The following is a 26,194-nucleotide window of genomic DNA, read 5'->3' on the forward strand; positions in this document are numbered from 1 at the left end:
TTTCTTTAAATCTTCCCAAAAAATACCATGGGCCTCCATGTAGGTATAAGTCCCAAGCCCTTTCGTAAATACCTGTTTACATAGCTTTTGAATAAACTCAAGTGGGTCTCTCCCCGAGTATGAGTTCCGAGCCCCGTGTATACAAATGGATCATGCTTACAGGTATATTTCCTTTATAAACTCCATTATATACACACACTTTGTCATATATATAATTGTTCATGTTTGTTCATGTTTGTTCATACTTGTTCATGTTTGTTCATATGTGTGATATGTGTGCTTGTTCAACTTAGTACAACACTAGGTTCCCCATAGCCTCCTATTGGGCTTCGTGCAAAGAATCTCCACTAGTTTAGGTTAGGACATAGAGTATGGTTTCCCAGTGAAATCGCTCTAAGAGCTCAAACCAACTATACCATGCCTCCCCTTGGGCTTTGTACAAACGAGTGACCCTCCCATAGCCTCCTCTTGGGCTTACAATGCAAGGACCCTCGATAGTCCCTCCCATAGCCTCCTCTTGGGCTTACAATGCAAGGACCCTCGGATAGCCTCCTCTTGGGCTTCGTACAAGGACCCACGGGCTTCTTATAAGCATCCCCAATATCCAAATCAAAATACCCTAGGAGATTAGACATTTATCATCTCTATGATAGGAGTATCTCTTCTATATCATCACAAACAATCAATCAATCAATCAAACTTTTTTGCCACAAGGCTGGCTAATCAAGCAAACCTTTTTGCCACCATACTGGCTGATTAATCAAAGTTTTTGTCACAAGGCTGACTTCATTGAAACTTTTGCCACAAGGCTGGCTAAAAAAAACATCTTTATCATTCTAAGCACCATAAGTGGCATGGCCCAGGGCTTATAATGAAAAGATTTTCAAACAAAAACAAACAAATGTATGTGATGATATAGATTAGATACATCGAACATTTAGATGACATTTGTCTCTTATCCTTTGCTTCCACTAGCATAAGTGGGAACTACGATTGCTCTGACTTTCTCAACATCCCTTTGAGAATACGTAGGCACAAGGTCGTATCCTTGGCGAGCAAAACTTCTCCCTCAAACCATTCAAACCTTAGCACCCGTAGACCCCGAGCTACAGATGCTCTGATTCCCTCTAAGGGATATGTATGCAGAGGATCGCGATGATCTTTGCGAGCATAATCAAACAAACACCTTAGGTCCCACCTATTTCACAACAGAACCTCCACCATAACATAGAATGAAACAAACACAGAAAAAAAGCCTATAGAGTACTATAGATACGTTGGGTGCTAATACCTTCCCTTCGTATAACCAACCCTCTTACCCAAGATCTCTCCCCCACTTTTAAGGTTATTGCAACTTTTTTCCTTTTCCTACTTTGGAAATAATAAAAAGTTTGGTCGAAACAAAAGAAAAATCATTTTTTGAGCACTCGAGCCCAAAGAAGGCATCAGGTGTCTCATCCCGAAAAAAGATACGATTTTTCCCCGCGACACATAGCAAGTGACATTTATTAGCACAAACATGCAAGAGAACTCAAGTAAAACATGTACCATTATCAATTCTCGTTATTAAAGAAAAAACATGTAAACCATAAGTTCCTCAAGCCATGAAATTTATTTCCCAAAAGCTAAACTATATAGAACCCACCTTAAGCAACATGATTGATGATGAAAAGGAGTTGGTTTGGCTTTGATCCAAGCTTCCTCTTCTCTTTTCTCAAGCTTTCCTCTTCTTTGTCCTCTTTCTCTTCTTTTCTTTCCCCTCCTTCTTTTTATCATCTTCTTTCTTGCTTACTAACAAAATGTGAAAGGAGTAATTGGTAAGGAAAAAGGAAACTAAAAATATCTTAAAGTATATTTTTATCTTCTAGAGAGAAATTGACGAGTTATTAATGTTACTAAAATGTTATTTCTTTAACAAATTAATAAAGGTCAACCTTATCGAGTAAGAATTAAGCTTATTTGAGTTCACTAATTAATCTATTTGTCAGTAGAAGTATAAAACTAACTCTTGACTTTACTAAGAAAAATCACACATACACACACACACACACACACACACTCACACACACACACACACACTTAAACCATTTAATAATTCTCTATTGATTTTATTAAAATACCTAGAATATGTTTTAAAACCCTAGCTAATTGGTTTAATAGATTATGTACCTGGTACAATCGCTTATCAACATGGAAAGGCTCATGAATTATTTTCATGTTTGAGCCACCTTTTGTCTTATAAATAGAGAGATTCTTTCTCATTTTTGACACACCGGAAAATGTATTTGAGATACATTTCTCTCATTGTCTTCTCTCTTTTATTTTCTCACATCTGCATCACTACTTTTAAGAGTGAAATCTCTATATGTGAGGTAGTCTGATATGGTGTAAGGGCATAATTTTAATTTCTCATCGAGGGGAATTTTTTTTTTTGTTGTGATCTAAACCAAATGAAAATCTCTTGTTTGGTTGTCGAGGTAAATGACCTAAAACCTCTGTTTGATTGGAGAAGTGTCTTTACTTAAATCTCTCACTCGGTTCGTAAGCTTAGTCTACTATTAAAAATCTCTCAATTTCTTGCTTAAAACTCTATATTGGTTGGGAAGTTAGCCATTGAAAACTCCAATCTTTGTATAAGGAGGTTCGTGGGGATATCATATTTAAAACTCTCAAGATAATGGAAACTCTCAAAAATTATTTCTTGGGTAGAGAAGTAGGCCACTTCATTAAGATCGAACATCTACAATTCTAGTGTTTTATCTTACCCATTGACTCTTTAATTTTTAGTCATTTATTTTCGATGCTTTTACTCTATTAATTTTACAAAAGAATTTAAAAATTCAATTTTGTAAAATATTTTATTTTGAAAAAGGATTGAATCCCACACAACCCACCCCCTCTTGTGTTCGGAGTCTCATGTCAAACACTAGGATGGCGTTTTGTGTAGTATTTCATGCCAAATCTTCTCTCACTTGATGTTGAGTAGCGTGTAGCTCTCTATGGAATTCCTAGTAGGTTTGAAGGTTGTCTTGTCATGATTAGGTAACATAAAATAGTTCCTATATTGGTTGGAGGGTTCGAATCCCCTAATGATGCATTGCTTTGCATTCATCGCATTTTTCTCGATTTTTTATTTGCTTTTATATAACATTAACCTCGTGCCATAATTTCATGCATGGAATCGGTGAGCATCCGACGAGAGATTCATTGAAGTGCTAAGCTTTGAGTTTGTTCTAAAAATTTCCTACGAATATTTACTTGTTATAATAAATCAATTTGATGGTTGCCGCGTTGATCCTGACTAAGTATTCTTTCAGAGATTTGAATGTCCCTACTAAACATTGAACAAACAGGTCGTTGAAAACCTTATGTGCTTGCTTGAAGAGAATTGATGAATTATCTTCTTGGAGAGATCATGTTATATAGTCATAGAGAACCTACATAGATTCAAAAACCATATGAGGGGTACCTCTTTAAATGTCTAAAAAGAAGATTATTCAGGGAGCCAGCTGTGCATATTATCACCATCTGAATATTGATGGATGTAATATGCTCAAGTGGACCACATTATCCTTGAAGATTACCACTAATGGGGCGTTTGAAGCTCTCTTGTAATATCACGTTCCAAATTTCATCAGAGAGAGATATTGGGGATCTAGGATCTCTAAATCCTCTAGTTAGTATACCACCTGATGTCTTTTCTCTTGAAGATGCAAAATGTTGTCATGAAGGGCTTCAAGGTGGCGACGTAATGCATTCATAGTGACAAGCATCTTTGTTATGGCTTCTTGGTCGCTGTTGTTGTTACTACTAACCCCAATCACCATTGTGTAATGGGGATCAGGTCGATTGATGCTTTAGATAAAAGTGTGACTATGGTTAGTCTTACTGAATCCCACAATGAGTGCCAATTGTACTTCTTAAGAGTATAATAGATATCACCATATTTACATTGTTGAGAACAATAAGAACTTTTGTTTTGATATATTGAAAGTATGTGTATTTCCTAGATGCCTAAATATAAGATATTTATAAATGTGGTTACTTGATCGAGAAATCATTGTGAAGATCGATAATAATGCCTGTGGATTCAGCCACACGCTTCATGGCTTCGACCTAGTAGTGGGAGTGAATTGAGTGAGTCATTTTTCAAAGTAGGAGATGTGCTTAGCTTATGAGACTTGAGATCTTTCGGATAATTACTTAACATGTGGCTTGCCATGTTTTCCATTATATACAATGACACCCTCAATTGATTTTGTAAAGATGACCAAGTCAATCTCTAATTTTAAGAATAATTATGTTTGAAAATAGCCTAATTTCTTCATAAAAGATATTTCTTCAAGACTCACTCAATTCTCACTCAATTGATTATTTTTGTCTTCCATTAACGTTATTGCACTTTAGATTGATTTTTAGAAAAACAATCATCCAATTTAAAAATAAAATAAATGCTCTTCGGTTTGGATTACTTATTTAAAAAACTACAACCTAATTGAATTCAGTTTAATTTTTATTAGTTTTTAGATATTAAAATTGAATTTGTGAAGATTATATAATTATATAAATAATATAAAGAAAGAGATTAATAAGTATGCATTAACGGTATTAAATATTTTTACACATATATCCAATTAAATAATGATATATCAATATTTAAAAATATTAATTTCTAAATATCTTCGCAAATATTTATTTATCATGATTTATTTCATATTGTGAACGAATAGTTGTCTCATCAATATCATCAAGAAATAGGTTAGATGCATATAAGTTTTTGTTTTGGTTATAGATGCAAAATAAGTTGTAAGTCTTCATTTTATGTATGAGGTTAATGTACACTGTCAGTGTAAAAAACTTTTACACAAACATCCAATCAGAACATTTTAAAGTGCCAAATAATAAAAGTATTTTAAATTTTATAGTGTGACTTGGTGCTTTACATGGTTGTCATTGGTTGACAGTGTAAAAATAATTTACACTGTCAGTGCACCATCCATTTTCTCTTTATGTATTTAATCTTTTGACTTGTTGAAAAATAAATTTAATATAAAATATTAGCATTCTAAAATAACAATGATTAATTATGTTTGAAATATGTATAAAAATAATAATAATAATAATAATAATAATAATAATAATAATAATAATAATAGGATTTAATGGAAATACACCGACAGTGTAAAGCAGTTTTACACTGTCAATGAAATCCAAACCATTAGCTTTTATAAATGTTTGACTTTTTCTTTAAATAACATTTAAAATATTTATTTTTAAGGATTATAAATTTTTAATCATTAAATATTACGAATATTATTTTCAAAAAATTATTTATGAAATTTTCAACTTTGAATATCTTATCAGTTATATAAAATCATAAGGATAAAAACGTAAATTATTAATAAAACCCCTCCCCTCCCCTCGTGAACCAAACGTATTTTTAACCAAATTCCCTCCCCTCCCCTTGTTTGAACCAAACATATATATGATTAATAAAATTCCCTCCCCATCCCTCCCCTCCCCTTCCCTTCATTAAAATCCCTCCCTCCCCTCCCCTCCCCCTCATTTGAACCAAACAGACCCTAAATTACAGTAACACATTATTAAAAAAAATATTAAATCTAAAAACTAATACATCATTATATAAACTTGAGAAACTTCATTACCACCAAAAACTCAAAAGAGCCCGTATATCATTTCCTATTCGATAATACATGTCCTTTTTATTGTACAATTTTGCAGTTACAAAGAAAACTTAAATATACATGTATAAAATGTTGATTCTGTAGTATAAATATTGTTTTTTCATAACTTTATTATTCTTACATTATTTTTTATCAATAAATTATTTGAAAGATAATCCTATTATATATATATTCATACAAGTAATAGATATTTAATTGTTAGTGGCCAATTAGTTAAATTTATATTATTTTTTATCTTCAAACTAAAACTACAATAATTATAATATATTAATTTAAGTTTAATTAATATAAAAATCACATAAGACAAATATTTGTGATTATTGAATTATTTAAATTTAATATTTTTTAATATCATAAAAATAAAAAATATATCCTAACAATACTTTTTTACACTTCAATTTTATTTAAATTATTTTTTAGAAACAAATCATTTAAAAATCTATTGATGCAATTATATATAAAACAAATATTTGTCACTAATCGATACATTAATTAAATTTAATATTTTTATGCATCTTATAAATAAAAATTAGAATATTCAATATATACTTTAAGTTAAATATAGATTTAAAAAAATCATTGAACTTACGACAGAATATTTCTTACATTATTTTTAAAGTGTTAGCATTTTAAAAAAATAATTATGTGTATTTTTTTTTTAATATAGGCCGCTCATCTACTTCCTTATTTTTTTGACTTCTTACTTTTGAATATTAAGAAGAACTATGTAAAAAGTAAGTTGGGTTTGCCTTTTTTTTACTTACTTGCTCAAGAGGGTTTTGGTCTAATCTCCTCTTAGAATATATCCATCCTTTAGTAAAGAAAACTTGTGTTTTAAATATATTTCAAAAAAGAACGCATTAAAAAAATAGTGTGTTGCTTTTTTATTTGATCCAAAATAATTATTAGTTTATTTAAACATTACAACATATTTTTATAAGCAAGTATCACTCGACTATTCTCAATTTATCAAAATAAAATAAATATAAATATATGTTATTGATTAATAAATATTTATAAATAATAATTATTAATTAAAATAGGGAAGAAATATTTGTCATTGATATATGAAAAAAATATGAAACACACATTTAACATTGATAAATATTAAAAGAAACATGGGATGAATATTTATAATTCATTATATATAAATATATGACAAGTATTTTTCATTCATTTAATATAAACTAATGGAAAAATATTTACAATTGATAAATAAAAATATATCAGAACACATATTTCTGACTGATACTCTAGAAGAGCTAGGCTCGTGACATTCGCAAATATAACAAATTACAGCAATGTTATATATAACGAAATGTTATATGGATAATTTTAACTTATGCTCTACGAATACATATTATAAAACTATCAATATATGTGAAATTCAAGTTTATATATAAATGATATATTTAGTTTTGATATCATATTTATTATTTTAATTAAATAATTTATTTAATTTTTGTATATTTTCAATTTTATCATTTTTACTATATTAGTTAAATATTTGATTAAAAAACAATTAAATTTCATTGAATAATATTGTTTGATTGGATGAGGATATCAATACCCAACTGAATTCTAAGATACCTAAGTATTTACCAACTAAAATGTATTAAAAAAAACAAAAAACAAAAACACTTAATTGAAAATTTTAAACCTATCTTCCGAGTAAATGTTGGATAAATATAGGTTTTTTCTTTACCCACCTCTCTATGGGGTCACCCCAGCGAAAATCTCATTTTACCCCTACTTCGGAAATGCATTTCCGAAATTTTTTTTTTTTCTAAATTTTTCAGACTTCGGAAGTGCATTTCCGAAAAAATCCCAAAAATTGGGATTTTAATTAATTCGGAGATGCATCTCCGAAAAAACAAAAAAAATCTAAAAATTCCAAAAATTAATTTTAGGATATGAATTAATTTATATATTATAAATTTGATATAATTTATGAGTAATAAATAATACTCCCTCTGGTCCCATTTATAAGAAAAGATTCTCTTTTTAGATACATTGAATAAATAATGTATCTAGACAATATACTGTCTAGATACATTATTTATTCAATGTATCTAAAAAGAGAATCTTTTCTTATAAATAGGACCAGAGGGAGTAATAATTATATATTTTGATATAATTTACTAGTTATGAATAATAATTATTATATATTTTTATTCTGATTTATATTTTAAAATTTAAAATAATTTTAATTAAAAAAATTAAAATAATTTCACTTACAAAATGAGTTATAATTTTTTATTTATATATTTATAATAATCATTATGTATTTACAAACAAAAAAAAAATGAGTGTTTTAATTTATATATTTATATAATAATTATAATAATTTTTATATATTTATAAAAATTATTATATATTTATATAATAATTATTATATATTAATTATAAATATATTTATATATTTATATAATAATTATAAAAATTAAAAAAATGAGTGTTTTAATTTATAATAATTATTATATATTTATATATTTATATATTAATTATTATATATTTATATATTATATATTTATATATTTCACTTACAAAATTAATAATTATTATTATATATTTATATGTTTCTATTCTGATTCATAATTAAAAATGAGATAATTTTTTATTTAGTTTAAAAAAATTAAAAAAAGATTTTGTCTTAATTTTATTTAATGAATAAATTTTATATTTAATTCTATATAATTCAAAATTTACTTATGGAATTAAAATGTTTTTGATTTATATAAGTTAGTAAAATAATTTTTAACTTTCAAATAGTTTAGGATGTTTTGATTCACCTTGATTTTATTGATTCACCTTCATTTTATTGATTCACCTTGATTTTATACCTATTAATTGTATTGATTCACCTTGATTTTAATTTTTTAATAATTATTAATTATTTCGGAAGTGTATATCCGAAACATTCCAAGACCAATTTGGTCTTGGAATATTTCGGAAGTGCATTTCCGAATTCCTCCAAGGGGGCGTTCGGAGATGAACTTCCGAAAACACCACATTTTCTGAAAAGTAACTTTATTTCGGAGATGCATCTCCGAAATCAATATTTTATATTAAAAAAAACACGTTTTCGGAGATACATTTCCGAAAACACATTTTTTTAACAAAAAAGTACCTTTTCGGAAATGAACTTCCGAAACAAGGGGTAGTATGGTAAATTCACCGGGGTGGGCAAGAAGGTTAGGAGGTGGGTGAAGAAATTTTCTAAATATAAATTGTTGAGGAAGTCAAAACAAATAACTTCACACGTCCACTATGGAATAATTGAACTTATAAGTAATTAACCACATTAATTAGACAGTGTTGAAATCATTATCAAGAATGTTTAGTTAGGCAAAAGATGATGCACTAATCGATGCAAACCTGATTTACATCGCTTCATTCCATTATATTTATAGTAAATAAATAATAACATCACAATTCAATTCATCAAATCTTTTTACTCGTTTACGAAGATATTTGCATTAATTCAAATGCTAAATATATATAACCCCTCCTTAATGCCTCCTCTTTTCATCAATCATTCAAACTCAAATGGCTGCTACTTCTAATAAACCCTCTGCCGCTCCAGAAGAGAACACCATCAACAACAAAGTTTCAATATTCATGAAAGAGAAGAATATTTCAAACTCCGAAATCTCAACCTTCACTCTCTCTAAGGATGCGTCCGTTTGCGGGTCGAAGTTGAAAGAACATGATTTTTTCAACCATGCAAAGAATCCGGCGATAGGTTCATCTTCATTAAGTTTGGCCAATAATAAGTCTAACAATGAAGAAAATATTAAGAAAGAGTCTTCAAACAATTTTTCATGCAACTTTTGTAAAAGACAATTTTCTACTCCGCAAGCTTTAGGAGAACATCAAAACGCCCATAAAAACTTTTGTTTTGATATATTAAAAGTATATGTATTTCTTAGATGCCTAAATATAAGATATTTATAAATGTGGTTACTTGATCGAGGAATCATTGTGAAGATTGATAATAATGCCTGTGGATTCAGCCACACGCTTCATGGCTTCGACCTAGTAGTGGGTGTGAATTGAGTGAGTCATTTTTAAAAGTAGGAGATGTGCTTAGCTTATGAGACTTGATATATTACTTAACATGTGACTTGCCATGTTCTCCATTATATACAATGACATCCTTACCTTACAAATCGATTTTGTAAAAATGAGTCAAGTCAATCTCTAATTTTAAGAATAATTATGCTTGAAAATAGCCTAATTTCTTCATAAAAGATATTTCTTCAAGACTCACTCAATTCTCACTCAATTGATTATTTTAGTCTTCCATCAACGTTATTGCACTTTAGATTGCTTTTAGAAAAACAATCATCCAATTTAAAAATCAATTCAAATGCTCTTCGGTTTGGATGACTTATTTAAAAAACTAGCACCTAATTGAATCAAGTTTAATTTTTATTAGTTTTTAGATATTAAAATTGAATTTGTGAAGATTATATAATTATATAAATAATATAAAGAAAGAGATTAATAAGTATGCATTAACGGTGTTAAATACTTTTACACATATATCCAATATATATAAATATTTAAAAATATTAATTTCTAAATATCTTCGCAAATATTTATTTATCATGATTTATTTCATATTGTGAACGAATAGTTGTCTCATCATCAAGAAATAGGTTAGATGCATATATGTTTTTGTTTTGGTTATAGATGCAAAATAAGTTGTAAGTCTTCATTTTATGTATTTAATCTTTTGAGTTGTTGAAAAATAAATTTAATATAAAATATAATATATAAAATATTAGCATTCTAAAATAACAATGATTAATTATGTTTGAAATATGTATAAAAATAATAATAATAATAATAATAATAATAATAATAATAATAATAATAATAATAATAATAATAATAATAATGTTAATAATAATAATAATAATAATAATAATAATAATAATAATAATAATAATAATAATAATAATAATAATAATAATAATAATAATAATAAATAACCTAAATTACAGTAACACTTTATTAAAAAAATATTAAATCTAAAAACTAATATATCATTATATAAACTTGAGAAACCTCATTACCACCAAAAACTCAAAAGAGCCCGTATATCATTTCCTATTTGATAACACATGTCCTTTTTATTCCTACAATTTTGCAGTTACAAAGAAAACTTAAATATACATGTATAAAATGTTGATTCTGTAGTATAAATATTGTTTTTTCATAACTTTATTATTCTTACATTATTTTTTATCAATAAATTATTTGAAAGATAATCCTATTATATATAATTCATACAGGTAATAGATATTTAATTGTTAATGGCCAATTAGTTAAATTTATATTATTTTTTATCTTCAAACTAAAACTAAAATAATTATAATATATTAATTTAAGTTTAATTAATATAAAATCACATAAGACAAATATTTGTGATTATTGAATTATTTAAATTTAATATTTTTTTTAATATCATGCATAAAAATAAAAAATATATCCTAACAATATTTTTTTTACACTTCAATTTTATTTAAATTATTTTTTAGAAACAAATCATTTAAAAATCTATTGAGGCATTTATATATAAAACAAATATTTGTCACTAATCCATACATTAATTAAATTTAATATTTTTATGTATCTTATAAATAAATATTAGAATATTCAATATAAACTTTAAGTTAAATATAGATTTAAAAAAATCATTGAATTTACGACAAGATATTTCTTACATTATTTTTAAAGTGTTAGCATTTAGTTTTGATATAATATTTATTATTTTAATTAAATAATTTATTTAATTTTTGTATATTTTCAATTTTATCATTTTTACTATATTAGTTAAATATCTGATTAAAAAAACAAGTAAATTTCATTGAATAGAAATAACCTCATTGCAAAAAGAATTCATTTTTTCCACTTGTTTATAGTAAAAGATTTACATAATTAGTTTTATCAAAACTAAAATGATAAGTTTTTATTGAGTAACAATGACTGTAATTAAAGTTAATTTAAGATTTTAATTTTTTTCAAAATAAAATAATTTTAAAAAGATTATATGACATTAAATAATATTGTTTGATTGGATGAGGATATCAATACCCAACTGAATTCTAAGATATCTAAGTATTTACCAACTAAAATGTATTAAAAAAAACAAAAACAAAAACTCTTAATTGGAACTTTTAAACCTTTGTTCCGCGTAAATGTTGGATAAATATAAATTGTTGAGGAACACTACAAAAAATGTTCTCTCCAGCGACGTGATTCCCACGCCACAAAAAGGAATATCACGTCACCACACATAATTTGCGACGTGAAAGAAAACGTCGCAGGGGGAGAGGTGGTAAACTTGTAGTGTCATGGCATTCACGTCACTATTCAGTGACATGTAATTCACGTCGCTATATCCTACACACAATCCAACTCATACTTCTGGCACAGCAGACATGCTGCAGGTTTGCAGGGATGGCACAAGAAACGGAGAAAGTTTGTGGCGTGTTTTTCATGACACTGATTAGTGACGTGGGAAACATGCCACTGCAAAACAAACTTTTTTTTTTTAATATGCATCTAGCGACGTGGTAAGCATGTCACAAATATAGTGACATGTTTATCAAGCCACAAAGCATAATTCTTTTTAATAAAAAAATTTTAATTATTATTATTAAAAAAGGTTTTTATTATTAATAATGAATTATAATTAATATAATAAAATATAAAATATAATTAATAAATAATTTGAATATTAATATTAATAAAATATATTTATTGAATAATATAATAAAATTTAAAATATAAGTAATAAACAAAATATAAATTAAAATTCATCATACATCAATTAAAATTTAATATGTTTCATACATTAAAATTAAAATTAAAATTAAAACTAAAAGTAAAATATAATTAATATTACATAATAAATTAAGTATCTCCTGGATCGGGAAAATCATCAAGGTTTAAATCTTCATCATTATCTTGTTGATTTGTCGAGGCACCACCAACTCCAACGTTTCCACCAAACATTTGATTACCGCTTCCCTGGAATTGCATAAATAGCCGCATTTGCTCCTCCATCTCCTCTTGGCCATTCTCTCTATTAGGCTTTGTTGCCCCTCCATCTCCGCTTGCCTCTTCGTCATTGCCTCTATTTGCCGTTGTTGCTCCTCTAATTGGGCTTTTAACGCCATCTCACGTTCCTTATTTATTTTTAAATATAACAACAGCTTAAAAAAAAGTAACATATAATATTCAGATTTTTATTTATAATTCTTTAAAAAAACTTATTTTTTAAAGACATATAATATTGTGTTATATATATATATATATATATATATATATATATATATATATATATATAATAAATTTTTTAATACATATAGACAATTTTTAAGTAAAATTATATATAACAATCAATTTTAAAAATATTTCAACATAAATTCAGATTTTATAATCTATTACTATGAAATCTTCCAACATGTTTTTTTTACTCATGTTAAATAATTAATCTATATATATAAATATATTTTTCAAAATAATTTAATTTCTCACTTTTTTTAATTTTTTAATAGATATTAATTATTATAATAAACATTTCATTTTTTAAATATAAACACTTTTTAGTAAAAAAAAAGTAACATATATATTCTGTCTTTATTAAAACCAATATTTTTTTTCTAACCAATAATTTCTAACCTTTAACCTTATTCATTGTATATATATATATTCTGTTTTTATTAAAATCAATATTTTTTTTCAATAAAGTATATATATATATATATATATATATATATATATATATTATTTCATCAATAGTATATTTACAAATTATTTCTATCTTCCTAATAACACATTAAATAACAAATAAAAGTATAACAGATTAAATTAAAACTAATATTCTTTTATATCAATAAAATGCATATTTTATTTTAAAATTTATATATAAATAAAATATATAACAGATTTAATAAAAAATAACAAAACAACAATTAATACCTACAAATACAAAACAAATAAAATGTATAACAAATTTAATGTATATTTTATTAAACTGTATAATAAAACAAATAATACCTACAAATACAAAAACTATAGCTAATACCAATTAAATTAAAAGTAAATGCTAAAAATACCTCTATCTTCCTCTATTATTCCTTCAAAAGTTCCTCTAGATGCTCCTCCAAACACAGTAAAAATACCTACAACAAACAGATTTTTATTAACAAAATTATAGCAAAACAAATTTTATTAAATGAGGTAAGAAATTAAAAGGGTTTGGAGAAATACCTTATGAAATTATAGAAATGGAATGGGGAAGAAATGAAATGGGGAAGGAGTTTGGGAGAAATGAAATGGAGAAGGAGTTTGGGAGAAATGAATGGAAATGGTGAAGGGTTTGGCAAGACGAAGCAAATGAGAGTGAAGGGAGTCTGGGAAACATATAATAGAACCAGCGACATGAATGCCACGTCGCTAATTTGCCAAATGCAAATCACGTCGCTAGTTTGCCAACGGTCACCTGCTCTGCAAAACGCTGCAAATGTCTGCCAATCAGAGGCGTGTATTTCACGTCGCTAGTTTCACACGTGGAATACACGTCGCTAGTCAGCCAACGGTCAACAACAGACTGCACAATGTCTGACTGAGTCAGGCTACTTTATTAGCGACGTGAATATCATGTCTCTAGTTTGAATTTCAAAATTTTTAAACTCCCCCCATTTGAAATCCACCGCCCATTTTTATTTTATTTTATTTTTTCAAGTAGCGACGTGATGATAATGCCACTATTTTTTTTTTAAATTAAATATGCTGACACACCCATTTAATATGTAACTTGTAATACTTTATTAATATAATATGTAGTGACGTGATTATCACGTCGCAACAGCCATTATTCTAAGACGTAATAATCACGTCACTATATTATGCAGCTAGAGAGCTTGTTTCTTGTAGTGGAAGTCAAAACAAATAACTTCACACGTCCACTATGGAATAATTGAACTTATGAGTAATTAATCACATTCATTAGACAGTGTTGAATCATTATTAAGAATGTTTAGTTAGGCAAAAGATGATGCACTAATTAATCGATTCAAACCTGATTTACATCGCTTCATTCCATTATATTTGTAGTAAATAAATAATAACATCACAATTCAATTCATCAAATCTTTTTACTCGTTTACGAAGATATTTGCATTAAATTCAAATCTTAAATATATATAAACCCTCCCTAATGCCTCCTCTTTTCATCAATCATTCAAACTCAAATGGCTGCTACTTCTAATAAACCCTCTGCCGCTTCACAAGAGAACACCATCAACAACAAAGTTTCAATATTCATGAAAGAGAAGAATATTTCAAACTCCGAAATCTCAACCTTCAAGCTCTCTGAGGATGCGTCCGTTCACGTGTCGAAGTTGAAAGAACATGATTTTTTCAACCATGCAAAGAATCCGGCGATAGGTTCATCTTCATTAAGTTTGGCTAATAATAAGTCTAACAATGCCGAAAATATTAAAAAAGAGTCTTCAAACAATTTTTCATGCAACTTTTGTAAAAGACAGTTTTCTACTCCGCAAGCTTTAGGAGGACATCAAAACGCCCATAAAAAAGAGCGCGAACTCGCAAAACATCGCCAAGAGGTAAATAATAATTTTGGAATTCCTCGTTATCCTTTTCCTTACTACACTAATTATCCTAGTCTTTCTACAACTCTTTATCAAGGATTTAGATTTGGACCTTATAATAGAGCACTTGGAATTAATAAGGGTTCTATGATTCACAAGCCAAGGCCAAATTATTCATGGACCTCACCTCTTTTTAAGTCATGTTCTTCTTCTGTGTGGACACCAAAGCAAGAGTTGAGAAACTTTTTTGCTATTGATGGGTTGAAGAGTGAGAGCCTTGATGTAAATAATGGAAATAATATTGTGGCTCCAACTTTAAGAAATATGCTAAATTTAGAAGATGATATTGGAAAGTCTTCTATAAATATTGCAGTGAAGTCAAACTCAGTGGAACTGGATTCAATTAGAATTGGCACAAGTGGTGATAATCATGGTACTAACAAAGAAGAAGTCTCTGATTCTAAATCTTTTGAGCTTGATTTGTCACTTAAGCTTTAAAGTTTATTGTTCATCAATTTTGTTGTTTAATCTATAATTATATTCTCTAATTTAAATTATTTATTATTATTATTATTATTATTATTATTATTATTATTATAGTTTTATGGTAAAGGGTATTGATTTAGGTTTTTTTAAGTTTCCAATTAGTAATATATTTGGATATTAATTTAGGTTTTTTTTCTTCTTAATTGTCAATTTATTATAGAGATTTTGAATTAAGCAATTACTATTGTCGATTTTGTTTGCTTCAATCAAGGATTATTAGTAAATTCCTTAATTGTAATTTTGTTTTATTTTTATCCATGAAAATTGATCTCTTATTTTAAAACTTTTTAAATGTTAATTTTTTCTTAAATTCTTAATATAAAAAATTATAATATGACATGTTTTAAATAACATAAAATATGATTTGTTATTATAGAACCATTAAGATGAATTAATTAATTATTTAATATGAATTAAAATAAATAATTTCCAAAGTTAAAATCAAAATTTTATAGAATTTTTTTTTACAATTTACATCATTAAATCATATAAATAAGAGGTCCACAAATAAAACTAGAGAAAAAACTATAATTTTTTAATGAAGATAAATATAATATATTATTAAACTAGAAAAATAGTATAATAGAAACAACAACATACCACTCTTTTCATAAATCTTTCAAGTCCACGTCCATAAATAAATAAAAAGAAAATGAGGTTTATTGTTTTTTTGTAAGATTAAATATATTTCAAAAGAGATTGATAAAAAAAATAAAATAAGGGAGATTATACAAAAACCCTCACAGATAGAAAATAAGTCTAACATATTCTTTACATAATTTTTTCCTGATGTCTAATGGCAAAAAATCAAAATAAATTAATGACGTATATGTGCAGCCTATATTAAAAAAAAAAATTTATACAATTATTTTCTTCTCTAAATATGTGTGAAATAATAAAAAGCACGTTAGCAATGATATCCAGATAAGCTAGTCATGAGACTCTAATCCGCCACAAAACAACACTCTCCACAGGAGAAGAGAAAATTTTGATGACATGCATGAGAAACCTTCGTTAAATAAGTAGGAATAAGGGTTTAGGGGCAAAAATTGTGTTGAAAGAGGTGCAAAATAGTTGAGACCTTGCAAAATATGTTTTGGGCCGCTTGCAAGACTCATGATGAAATACCCAGTGACGAGAATTGTGTTGAAAGACATGCAAATAGTTGAGACCTCCCCCAGTCAAGAACAAGCGATTCTAACCTCAAACACATTTTCCATCGTTGGATCGCACAAGGTGACATATCTCGTAAATACAGTTGTATCCGTCCACTCTATATAAAACACAACACACGTCATTTCAAATGCAATATCATTCAACACCGAACTATTTTCTTATTCATTAGTTAAACGAAGTGTTAGAGTGTTAATTTTGTATTTCAATCACACTCTACTCTATCATAAACTTACTCCAACTCTCTCAAACTCAATTTCATTCATTCTTTTTTTCCACCTTTTTTTCTTTTATATCATGAGTAACTTTGAAGTGGCAGCATAAATAATTGTGATGTAGAGAGACTAGAATTATATTTAGCATAACAATTAATATAGTTATTTATACAGTGATTAGATGTAGTGAGAAACGATGTCGCATTGTACTATTAAGATGCACCATAACCGCACACAAGTAAGAAAATCAAATAAATAGAATCAGTTTTATCTTCTTTCTTATCCTTTCAATTTCAACAATGTCGCTTCTGCAACTCCCCGCTAAGCTCTCAACCCCATTCCTCACCGGCAATGGAATCTCCCTCAACCGTTTCTCAAACCCCACTTCCTCCCTCCCTCTGACCCAACCCCGTTCCCTTCCGTTTCTGGAAATCAAAGCCATGAAAACACTGGAAGGAAAGGTCGTATGTACCGCCAGCAACAAGACGGTGGCGGTGGAGGTTACCCGTTTGGCACCTCATCCGAAATACAAAAAGCGAATCAGGATGAAGAAGAAGTACCAGGCTCATGATCCTGAAAACGACTTCAAGGTTGGGGATATTGTTCAGCTTCTTAAAATTAGACCGATTAGTAAGAACAAGACCTTTCTCGCTGTTCCGGCTTCTGTTAGGAAATCTTCTAACAATGGTGGTTCCTCCGGTGAGCTTGGCATTCCGCTTCAGTCTCAGGAAGAAGGAAAGGAACAGTCGAAGGATTAGGCTTGCAATCTCTTACTCTTGCTCTTTAATTTTATGGCGATTTTTTTTCCGATGTTGTTAGGGTATGAAATTTGCATTGTAACTTTAATAATGAAAATGTTTGTACTAATATGAAGAAATTGGAATTGAGAAATGAATGTTGTTGTTGTTTATTGTGAAAAAATATTGATTGATTATTGTGCTATGTGATAATTTTCTTTGTTTAATTTGAAGGGTAGGTGTTTGATGAAATGTTGGGTTAGGTTTCTCAAAATTATATGGGTTTTATTGGTTTTTATGGGAGTGTCTTCCTAACAAGAGGAATGCTCGTACATTGGTAGAATTTGGATTCTGTGATTGCAGGGAACCCAAATTCTTAGGTTGGGTGTCAATTAATAGAAGAATTGTTCGATCCTGGATTTGTCAACGTTCTTTGATGTGCTGAATTTTTCTGGCATAGAAGTTATAATTTTTGTTAACCCGTTTCCATAGGTCCTGTCTTTCAAACTTGATTAGTATAATCAACCTGACGCCTCGTAGTTTTGCATGTTAAGAATTTGAACTGTAATGCAAGAATACTTACATAAAGGGGGACTGCTGTCTGCAGAGCTTAGTTATCTAAAAGGTGGAAAACAAGCTGTGCTTAACCAGAACTTGTGAGTGAAGTAACTGCTCATGAGTCGTGGTTATCATTTTGAGCCAATAATTAGTTTTACAGAAGTTTCAATTGAGAAGATTGCTTCAGAATACAATCTGGAAAACGTGTTTGCTAAGCCACTTTTAAAATCGAGATTCAAGGATTGATTGGACTTAATTGACTTCTATGGAGCATAATTCTATAAGCGGGTGAGAAGTGCAACGGTGATTGGTTTAATTGTCTCTTATTTGAAGTCAATGATGAGGTTTTTTATGGATGGCTCGATATCAATTTTGGACCTGTTCATTTTCTTGGGCCTTTTGTTTTTACCTTGTGCTTTTAAGAGACACGAGTGTTGGTGAGTTTCTTATTCCTCAACTTCCCTTTTACTTTGTCTAATGGATTTCCGGAGACTTATTTGAGCTTATCTCTTAGTATAAGTACTTATGAGATTGTTTGAGAGAACTTAAGAAAACAAGTTATAACATGTCCATCAGCTCTACAGGATCCATGTCATAGAGATTCGGCAAAATTTTACGTTGGTTGTGAAGTTCCTAACACAACCCTCTTCTTTTATCCGGGTTTGGGACCGGCTATGCATAGCAAAGCTCTTCAGGATAGCTTATGAAAATATTTTACAGTTTAAATGAAAATAAGTTGACTTCATTTTATTTTTTGATATAATAATAACTTATATATAAACACTTATACGATAAATGTTTACGTTATAAGCATTTAATTAAGACGTTTATCCTAAACAGGGCCTAAGTCCTTGCAATAGAACAGAGAGATAAAGGGAACCAGCACTTCATATTCCTTACATTTTTTGGTGCTTTGCATTGTAACAGAGAATAAACTACAGACAGAGATAACAACAGAAAGATCAAGAGTTTTAGGGAAAATAGAAAGGAAGCTTGGATTCTTTATTGTTATTTGTCTTGAACATAGAAAGGGACACCAAGAAGGCAAGAACCAAGGAATTATCTATTTATAACTAGATACAAAAAATTTCATTTATAATGGAGCTACTCTCTCTAAGATGTGTCTCATTAACGAAACCTTATATATCACCAATTTTTAGCAGCACTTCTGGTTTTTTCTGCATAATTGTATGCATCCACTGCTATGTTTTTATTTTTGTTTCTTTTCCTGCATTTAGTGTTCCTGTATGTGCAATTTGGTTCATTGCTTCTGCTGCTGAATATTGTTAATAGCAATTCTTCAATTCTGTTTTCTGCGTGCATTGCTGCGTTCTCTCTTTTGTTTTACTGCATAACTTTGTTTCTGTGTAATTCTGTTTTTATGGCTTAGCCGAAATATGGGTTGTGAGATTCTGCTGTGTGCGAATTGCTAGTTTGTACAGGTTGCTGGTTTGATTTAATTATGGGATGAGAACAAACATTAGCAATAGCAATGTGAGCCATCAAATCAACGACAAAAGCCATAAAGCGCAAATTAATGATCCACATAAGGAATTAACAAATAATGTGATAATTATATACAAGAGATGTTAAGGTTTCTTGTCTCTCTTTCTACCTAGGGGAGAAGCATTAGCTATTTTTTCACCAACCCAATACTAACCAAAAAAAGAAAAAAAACAGAAGATTATTATCACTAATAATTTAAATCTATCCATCAGTTGTCTGATTTTGACTATCCATCAATTGTCTGATTTTGCCTAACCATCTTCACAATGTAAACTTGTTCTGATGTGTCTTAATGTACACGATACAAGATTGTTAACAGAGTCCACAGACTCCATTGTTAATTTGGCTGTAGGAGAAGCATTGGTAAGAATCTGAAATGCTATTGTAAACAAAGATCCCCCCTCTGTATTTTTCTCCTCCTGCCTGGAAGTAATTACCATTGGCCTCGACTCTAAACCATCGGGAACAATGGAGAACCCTGACGGAAGTATGGCAAGATTGCTCGAATCACATCCTGTCATCACAGACTGAATACCAGTAATGTCCACAGGAGCATATACCACCATTGATTCATAAGAGTTTGTGCAACTATCTTGGAGTATCCACATATTGTTTTCTTTAGATTTAACCGTCTGCAAGGTGGGAAAAAACAATCCAACATTTAACTTGCATTTTGTTTAATGTGTTCTGTTTTAAGCAGTTAGTAACTTACTTGGATTGTTACTGCATTGCCTCTGTCTTGTCCTTTGGCTAAATTTGCAATAGACTGCACTGCCCCGCCACTAGACATGATATCCCACTGTCATAATGATAATAATCGTCAACACAAATCATAATGTTATTTGCTATTTTATTACTTTCTAAATTATCTCGATGAATATCGATATGATTGAACTTATTTTACACTGTCAATATATTTGTACCTCAGTTCGACGAGCTTCATCCCTCAAGAAGTCAAACAGAACGTTATGATATACAGGCAACCATACCGAAGAAACTGCACAAAGGATCAACCCTAGAGGTTCACCAGGATCATTCAAATTCTTTCTAGAGCTGATCCTTATGTCTTCTCCAGTTTTACTAGTAACTTTGGTCCATGTATGGAAGCTTGATGCACTAATAGCTTGACAGAAACTCCATGTCATTCTTTGTGCCAACTTCAAAATGCTTTTTCTTCCAGCCAATGTAGTAACACCTAACATTTTTGTTTTCATCACTGAATTTAGTGCACAATCACTTAACAAAGAGCTTTTTTATAGTTAGAGTTCATTACTCACTCACCAGTTGAATCTTTCATGGGGACATTTGTTGCCATGAAGAAAACTAGACGTTCGCATTGAAGTTGAAGCGTCGCAATCCAATGCCTTGCCCCAAAAGCTAGGCCACTGTTGACAATGGTTCTGAACATTGAATGAACTGTGCTCCTTTGACACTCTAAATGCTCCACCCATGTTACCTATTAAATGTTTATTTAATGTTCCATGTGTATCAAAAATGGAAACAAATTTGGAACTTGAATTGGTAATATGTTACATACTTTGCAATGACCATTTGACTTATCTTCAATAATGCAACCAGATGGGCGTTTTCTGCATTTCATAAGGGACATGTCAATGTTGTCTTCTACTTTGTCTATGGATACATCAACTATTGCCCATTTTTCACTACTTAATTGTTTGCAGTATCTGACAAAATACACTTCTCTAGTGGCCACCATTGGTGTTAGCATTTGCAGTTCAGCAAACATCTGTGTACCCAATACAAAATTAAGGTTAGAGTTTTATACAAAATAAAAGCTATTTTTTCAGTTTTTAATGGAGCATTAATTAAAAAATTTAATTGGATCTTTTAATTTTTTTGTCAACAAGTGGCTAGAATTTCACTCTTTTAAAAGTATAAGTAGGATGCTAGCGCTCTTAGTTGGTTCAATGGTGATTGACGTTAAACTTATTAGGGAGAATCACTGTTCGATCCTCGCTCTTATGATTAGGAGAGAGCTGAAACCACTTGATATATACCAGAACTGACCTCCGAACATGTTAAAAACAAAACAAGAATATATCCATGCACAATTGAGTTATGCGGCTTAACTGGACCTCTAATTAATATCATATCATTAATTTCAAAATGTTATTATATTCTACTTCAAATTTATAATGATAAAAAATACATCAATATAATTAAAAATTATAATTTGTTACAAAAATATTATTCTCTTTATTATATTTATTGTATTTCTCAATATACATGTAAAAATATTTATCAACAAATTATAAAAAAATAGAAAATAGTTGTTTAAGATAAGTGTATACAAATATAAAAATAAGCAATCATATATTTGGGTCAAAATAATTTCATTTGATTCCTAGAATTTAATTTGCATCACATAATTCCATACCTTTTTCATACTAATTAGAAATTATACATTATTAAAACATCAATTATTGAAAAACTTGAACATCCATATAACCATAGATATACAAAGAAGTAGAAGGAGTTAGATTTGGATTGGACCCAAATCTTGTAAAGTGAGTGATACACATCCAACACTTATAAATCAACCACATAGGGTAACATGTCATTGAGAAAGAAAGAGATTCCAATTAAGAAGAATAGGGCAAGATATGTATAAGAAGAAAGTGCCAAGTGTTACTAAAGTCTCAATGACATTGAACTTTTTATATTTTATGTGTCTTTATCTATATTTCTATGAAATAGTTAAATAAAGATTGTGGTTAAAGAAGAGGAAAAGTTGACAAGCACTTTCACTTCCTAAAAGAAAGATTAATGCATGTGTTAAGAAACCGAAAGCATATAGATTTTTGTTGGTGAAAATCTAAAGTGTAAAATTATACCACAATCAACTCAAGTTTTTTTACCAACATTTTCAAATATAAGTAGAAAACATCATTTAAAATTACGAGGTGCCATCATTTTCTTTTGCTTGTCATGTTTTGGACCACTTAGTAAACTATAATATCCATATCACTGAATCCGTGTATGAACTGTTCCTTTCATAGCAAGAAATAAATTTTATTCACTTTAGATATTACATTCAATTTACCATTATTGCATAAAGTTGAATTGTATCAAACTTTCTTTTTTTTTCTTTCAAAACTTAGTATATGATCAAGGATTGACTATTTAAGAGACCAATTCTACCGTTCATTAGCAGGCGATGAATGCGATCAATTGTAATTAGAGCTACTCTGTATGGATTCATTAACTAATTAGTAATTGGTGTCTAACTAACACGTGAGTGTCAAAAACATCAAGATATCGAGTTTGATTCTTATCGATTAAAAATAGTCTTACCAGTTGCGCAACACCGTTGTTGTTAGAACCTTCTCCTTTGCATATTATATCCACTGTCGCAGCCTTAGATATTAAACATGGAAACATTTCCTTCCATTGATTCTGCAAAATGACACAATAAATATCTTTTTAACTTCCACATGAAAAAAACAAAATTAGTGTTTTTTTTATGCACATGCGAAAAATTTCTCGTCACAATGACACTTAAATCATGTTAAAATTCTATAGTATAGTTTTAACTGTGGTTGTGATTTTGTCAAATTTACCGTGAGTTCGAGCATACATTGAACCGAAAATTATTTAATTATATAATATAAAAATACTATTAAGATGTATATAATCATATTATTCATATGGTTGAAGAACATTAATCAATATAAAAGCATTAATTTGTATCTTACAGCATCAAGAAAACATTGGACAATCCTATGAAGATCTGCAAAAACAACTCCTGTATCTCTTGAAGCTTCAATGGATCTCTTTGGTCTACCATCATCTGAATTGTCACCTCCAAATTCCTTCAAATATTCATCATAGTTTAATATTTCTCGACCCGTCTCAAAGCTACGTAGCCACAATGGTTCACCCATTGAAGCCATCTTTATAAGCTCTTCCATTGCTTGGCTCACCACATCCATTATCCATGACTCATCAAGACCAAAAATTCCAGTATAAAAATCCAAAGAACTTTTCATATTCTCTTGATCATGACTTGTAGAACATGAAGGTGACATTGTTCCAGATGCATATTTTCCTAATGCGGCTCGAAGTTTCTCTACCTATATCATTGTGAGGCAGAATTCACCGAGCATAAATGAATAATAGACATGATAAACAAACTACTAGTATCTAAGAAAGGTTAAAGTATACATAAAATTAACCTCGGATTTGAGTTTGGCATTTTCAATACGAAGTTGTTGTTCTTCAGTTGGCATGGAACCATCTCTGCTTGTGGTAGGTACCCCACAATTAGGGCAACAAGCTTTGTTTATGGTCTCTCTTAGGGTCTTGTTTTTGTCCCTTAGTTTCTCTATTTCTGTTTTCAACAATGAATTTTCATGTCTCTCTTGTATTGCCTGGAAAAAAACATCATATTTAGTGTTGAACACTATTGTTAAATTCACATAACAAAAAGTTATAAAAAAATGCACAAAGTTGACTTGATCTAAATAACAATATGAAGCACGGGAAACACGATACCGATTATAATTTATAAAACATAAATAAATTAAACTTATTTATAAATATCGATGCTAATTTTTTATATGAATACTGACACATACACACATTTTTTTTCACATGTGTCACTGCTAGAAATAATAATACCTTGATTTGAGTTCTACGATTTTGGAACCAAAACTTGACTTGTCTTGGAGCAAGTCCTAATTGCTTGCTAAGTTGTTGTCTCTGTTTTTCATCAGGATGTGGTGATTCTTTGAAAAGCCTGCAATATTACATTCATTACTTATTAAAACTAATATTCAATAATTGCACTTATGAATGATATTAAATAATAATACAATCATTTTTTTATTTTTTTATTGAAAATGATAAATAGAATGAGACAAATAAAAAATCAATAGTGACATGTACTAGTGTATTATTTTGAATTATGAATTATGGAGTATTAATTGTGATTCAAACAAAATAGGCACACACATAGAGGTGAAGAAAAAACATATAACACAGAAGATTATGTATATTATACGCACGCTTCCATGAATCTGATCTGCTCAGCAGTGTGTCTGTGATATTTCTTCCTTTTCTTCTTCTTGTTCTTATTGTCTCCATCACCACCTTCATCTTCATCATCCTCTTCTTGTTCATCTCCTTCAAAATCTTCCTCTGATTTCGATTTTGATGGACCTGAATACTCACTGCTAATCTCCTCCACGCGTTCGCCGCCGCCTATAGTACTTCCTTCCTCCCCTTCCTCCACCTCCATGTTACTGGTAGTTGCGCCTTCAATCTCCGCCGCTGCAGCACCATGGCGAAAAATCCCCGCCTGAGAGAAAAAAAATACCAATAGTCGCGAGAAGGTAAAAAAACATATAAAGCAAATAAGTCATATATTTTCTCCGTCCATTTTTATAAATAAGATGGACGGAGAAAATATATGAAAGAGAAACATTTGCATGATTGAAGAAATGTGTAGTTACGAGGCTAAGAGAGAGAGCTGGAGAGGGAAAGAAGTCTTTGGCAGGAGGGGGATTGTTGTTGTTGGACATGTCTGCAGCACACATTGACAACGTTTGTGGTGAAGAAAAAAGAGTGTGTGTGTTTTTGAATGGTTGTGTCATTTAAGTTTTTGTTGTTGTGTAGGATGCATATTCTGACATAGAGAGAGTGTGTGGGAATGGCTACAAGGGTAGGGGCAGTGAGAAAAGAGGATAGAGACGTAGGTGAAGGGATTGCACAATTTAAGAATATAAAAACAAAAGGAAGAGAAAATGCTTTGTTTTTTTATTTTATTTTATTCCTATTAATAATTATTTGAGTTATTATATTTATGTATAATAATACTATTTTATAGTTTTGTTAGGTCCTTGTGTAAAATGTGAAAGGGGAGTGAAGTGTTGCCGGTAGGATTGATTGTTAGATAAAATTAATATGGAAGGAAAGGAAAGTCAACAACCAACTAACATTTACAAGTTGAATTTGCGGTTCCAACTAGGGGTGTTCGCGGTGCGGTTTGGTTCGGTTTTGAGCATAAAAGTTATCCTAACAGCGAGATAAAAATGCATGCGGTTCGGTTTGGTTTGGTTGATTTTTAATAAGTCATTCAATCCAAACCAAACCAAACCAAT

At 29.4% G+C, this 26,194-nt stretch overlaps 3 protein-coding genes across 3 annotated transcripts; 2 read left to right on the top strand and 1 right to left on the bottom strand.

The window, feature by feature from the left end:
* The first annotated feature begins 14,977 nt into the window (after positions 1 to 14,977).
* LOC131651533 (zinc finger protein 1-like) lies at positions 14,978 to 15,835 on the top strand. The gene has a single exon (XM_058921191.1). The coding sequence runs from the start codon at positions 14,978 to 14,980 to the stop codon at positions 15,833 to 15,835; it is 858 nt and encodes a 285-aa protein (XP_058777174.1).
* A 1,682-nt stretch (positions 15,836 to 17,517) lies between these two features.
* On the top strand, positions 17,518 to 18,213 carry LOC131654145 (small ribosomal subunit protein uS17c). The gene has a single exon (XM_058924569.1). The coding sequence runs from the start codon at positions 17,571 to 17,573 to the stop codon at positions 18,027 to 18,029; it is 459 nt and encodes a 152-aa protein (XP_058780552.1). The 5' UTR covers positions 17,518 to 17,570; the 3' UTR covers positions 18,030 to 18,213.
* Positions 18,214 to 20,089: 1,876 nt separating this feature from the next.
* LOC131654144 (homeobox-leucine zipper protein GLABRA 2) lies at positions 20,090 to 25,840 on the bottom strand. The gene is made up of 11 exons (XM_058924568.1): positions 25,547 to 25,840; positions 25,100 to 25,392; positions 24,714 to 24,831; positions 24,269 to 24,463; positions 23,789 to 24,166; positions 23,388 to 23,489; positions 21,610 to 21,819; positions 21,354 to 21,528; positions 20,996 to 21,267; positions 20,785 to 20,871; positions 20,090 to 20,704 (listed from the first exon to the last, which is right to left on the bottom strand). Exons 1-11 carry the CDS (start codon positions 25,685 to 25,687, stop codon positions 20,324 to 20,326), a joined length of 2,352 nt encoding a protein of 783 aa, XP_058780551.1. The 5' UTR covers positions 25,688 to 25,840; the 3' UTR covers positions 20,090 to 20,323.
* Positions 25,841 to 26,194: the final 354 nt, after the last annotated feature.

This window comes from Vicia villosa, linkage group LG2 (assembly GCF_029867415.1).
Source record: "Vicia villosa cultivar HV-30 ecotype Madison, WI linkage group LG2, Vvil1.0, whole genome shotgun sequence".
NCBI classification, from domain to species: Eukaryota; Viridiplantae; Streptophyta; class Magnoliopsida; order Fabales; family Fabaceae; genus Vicia; species Vicia villosa.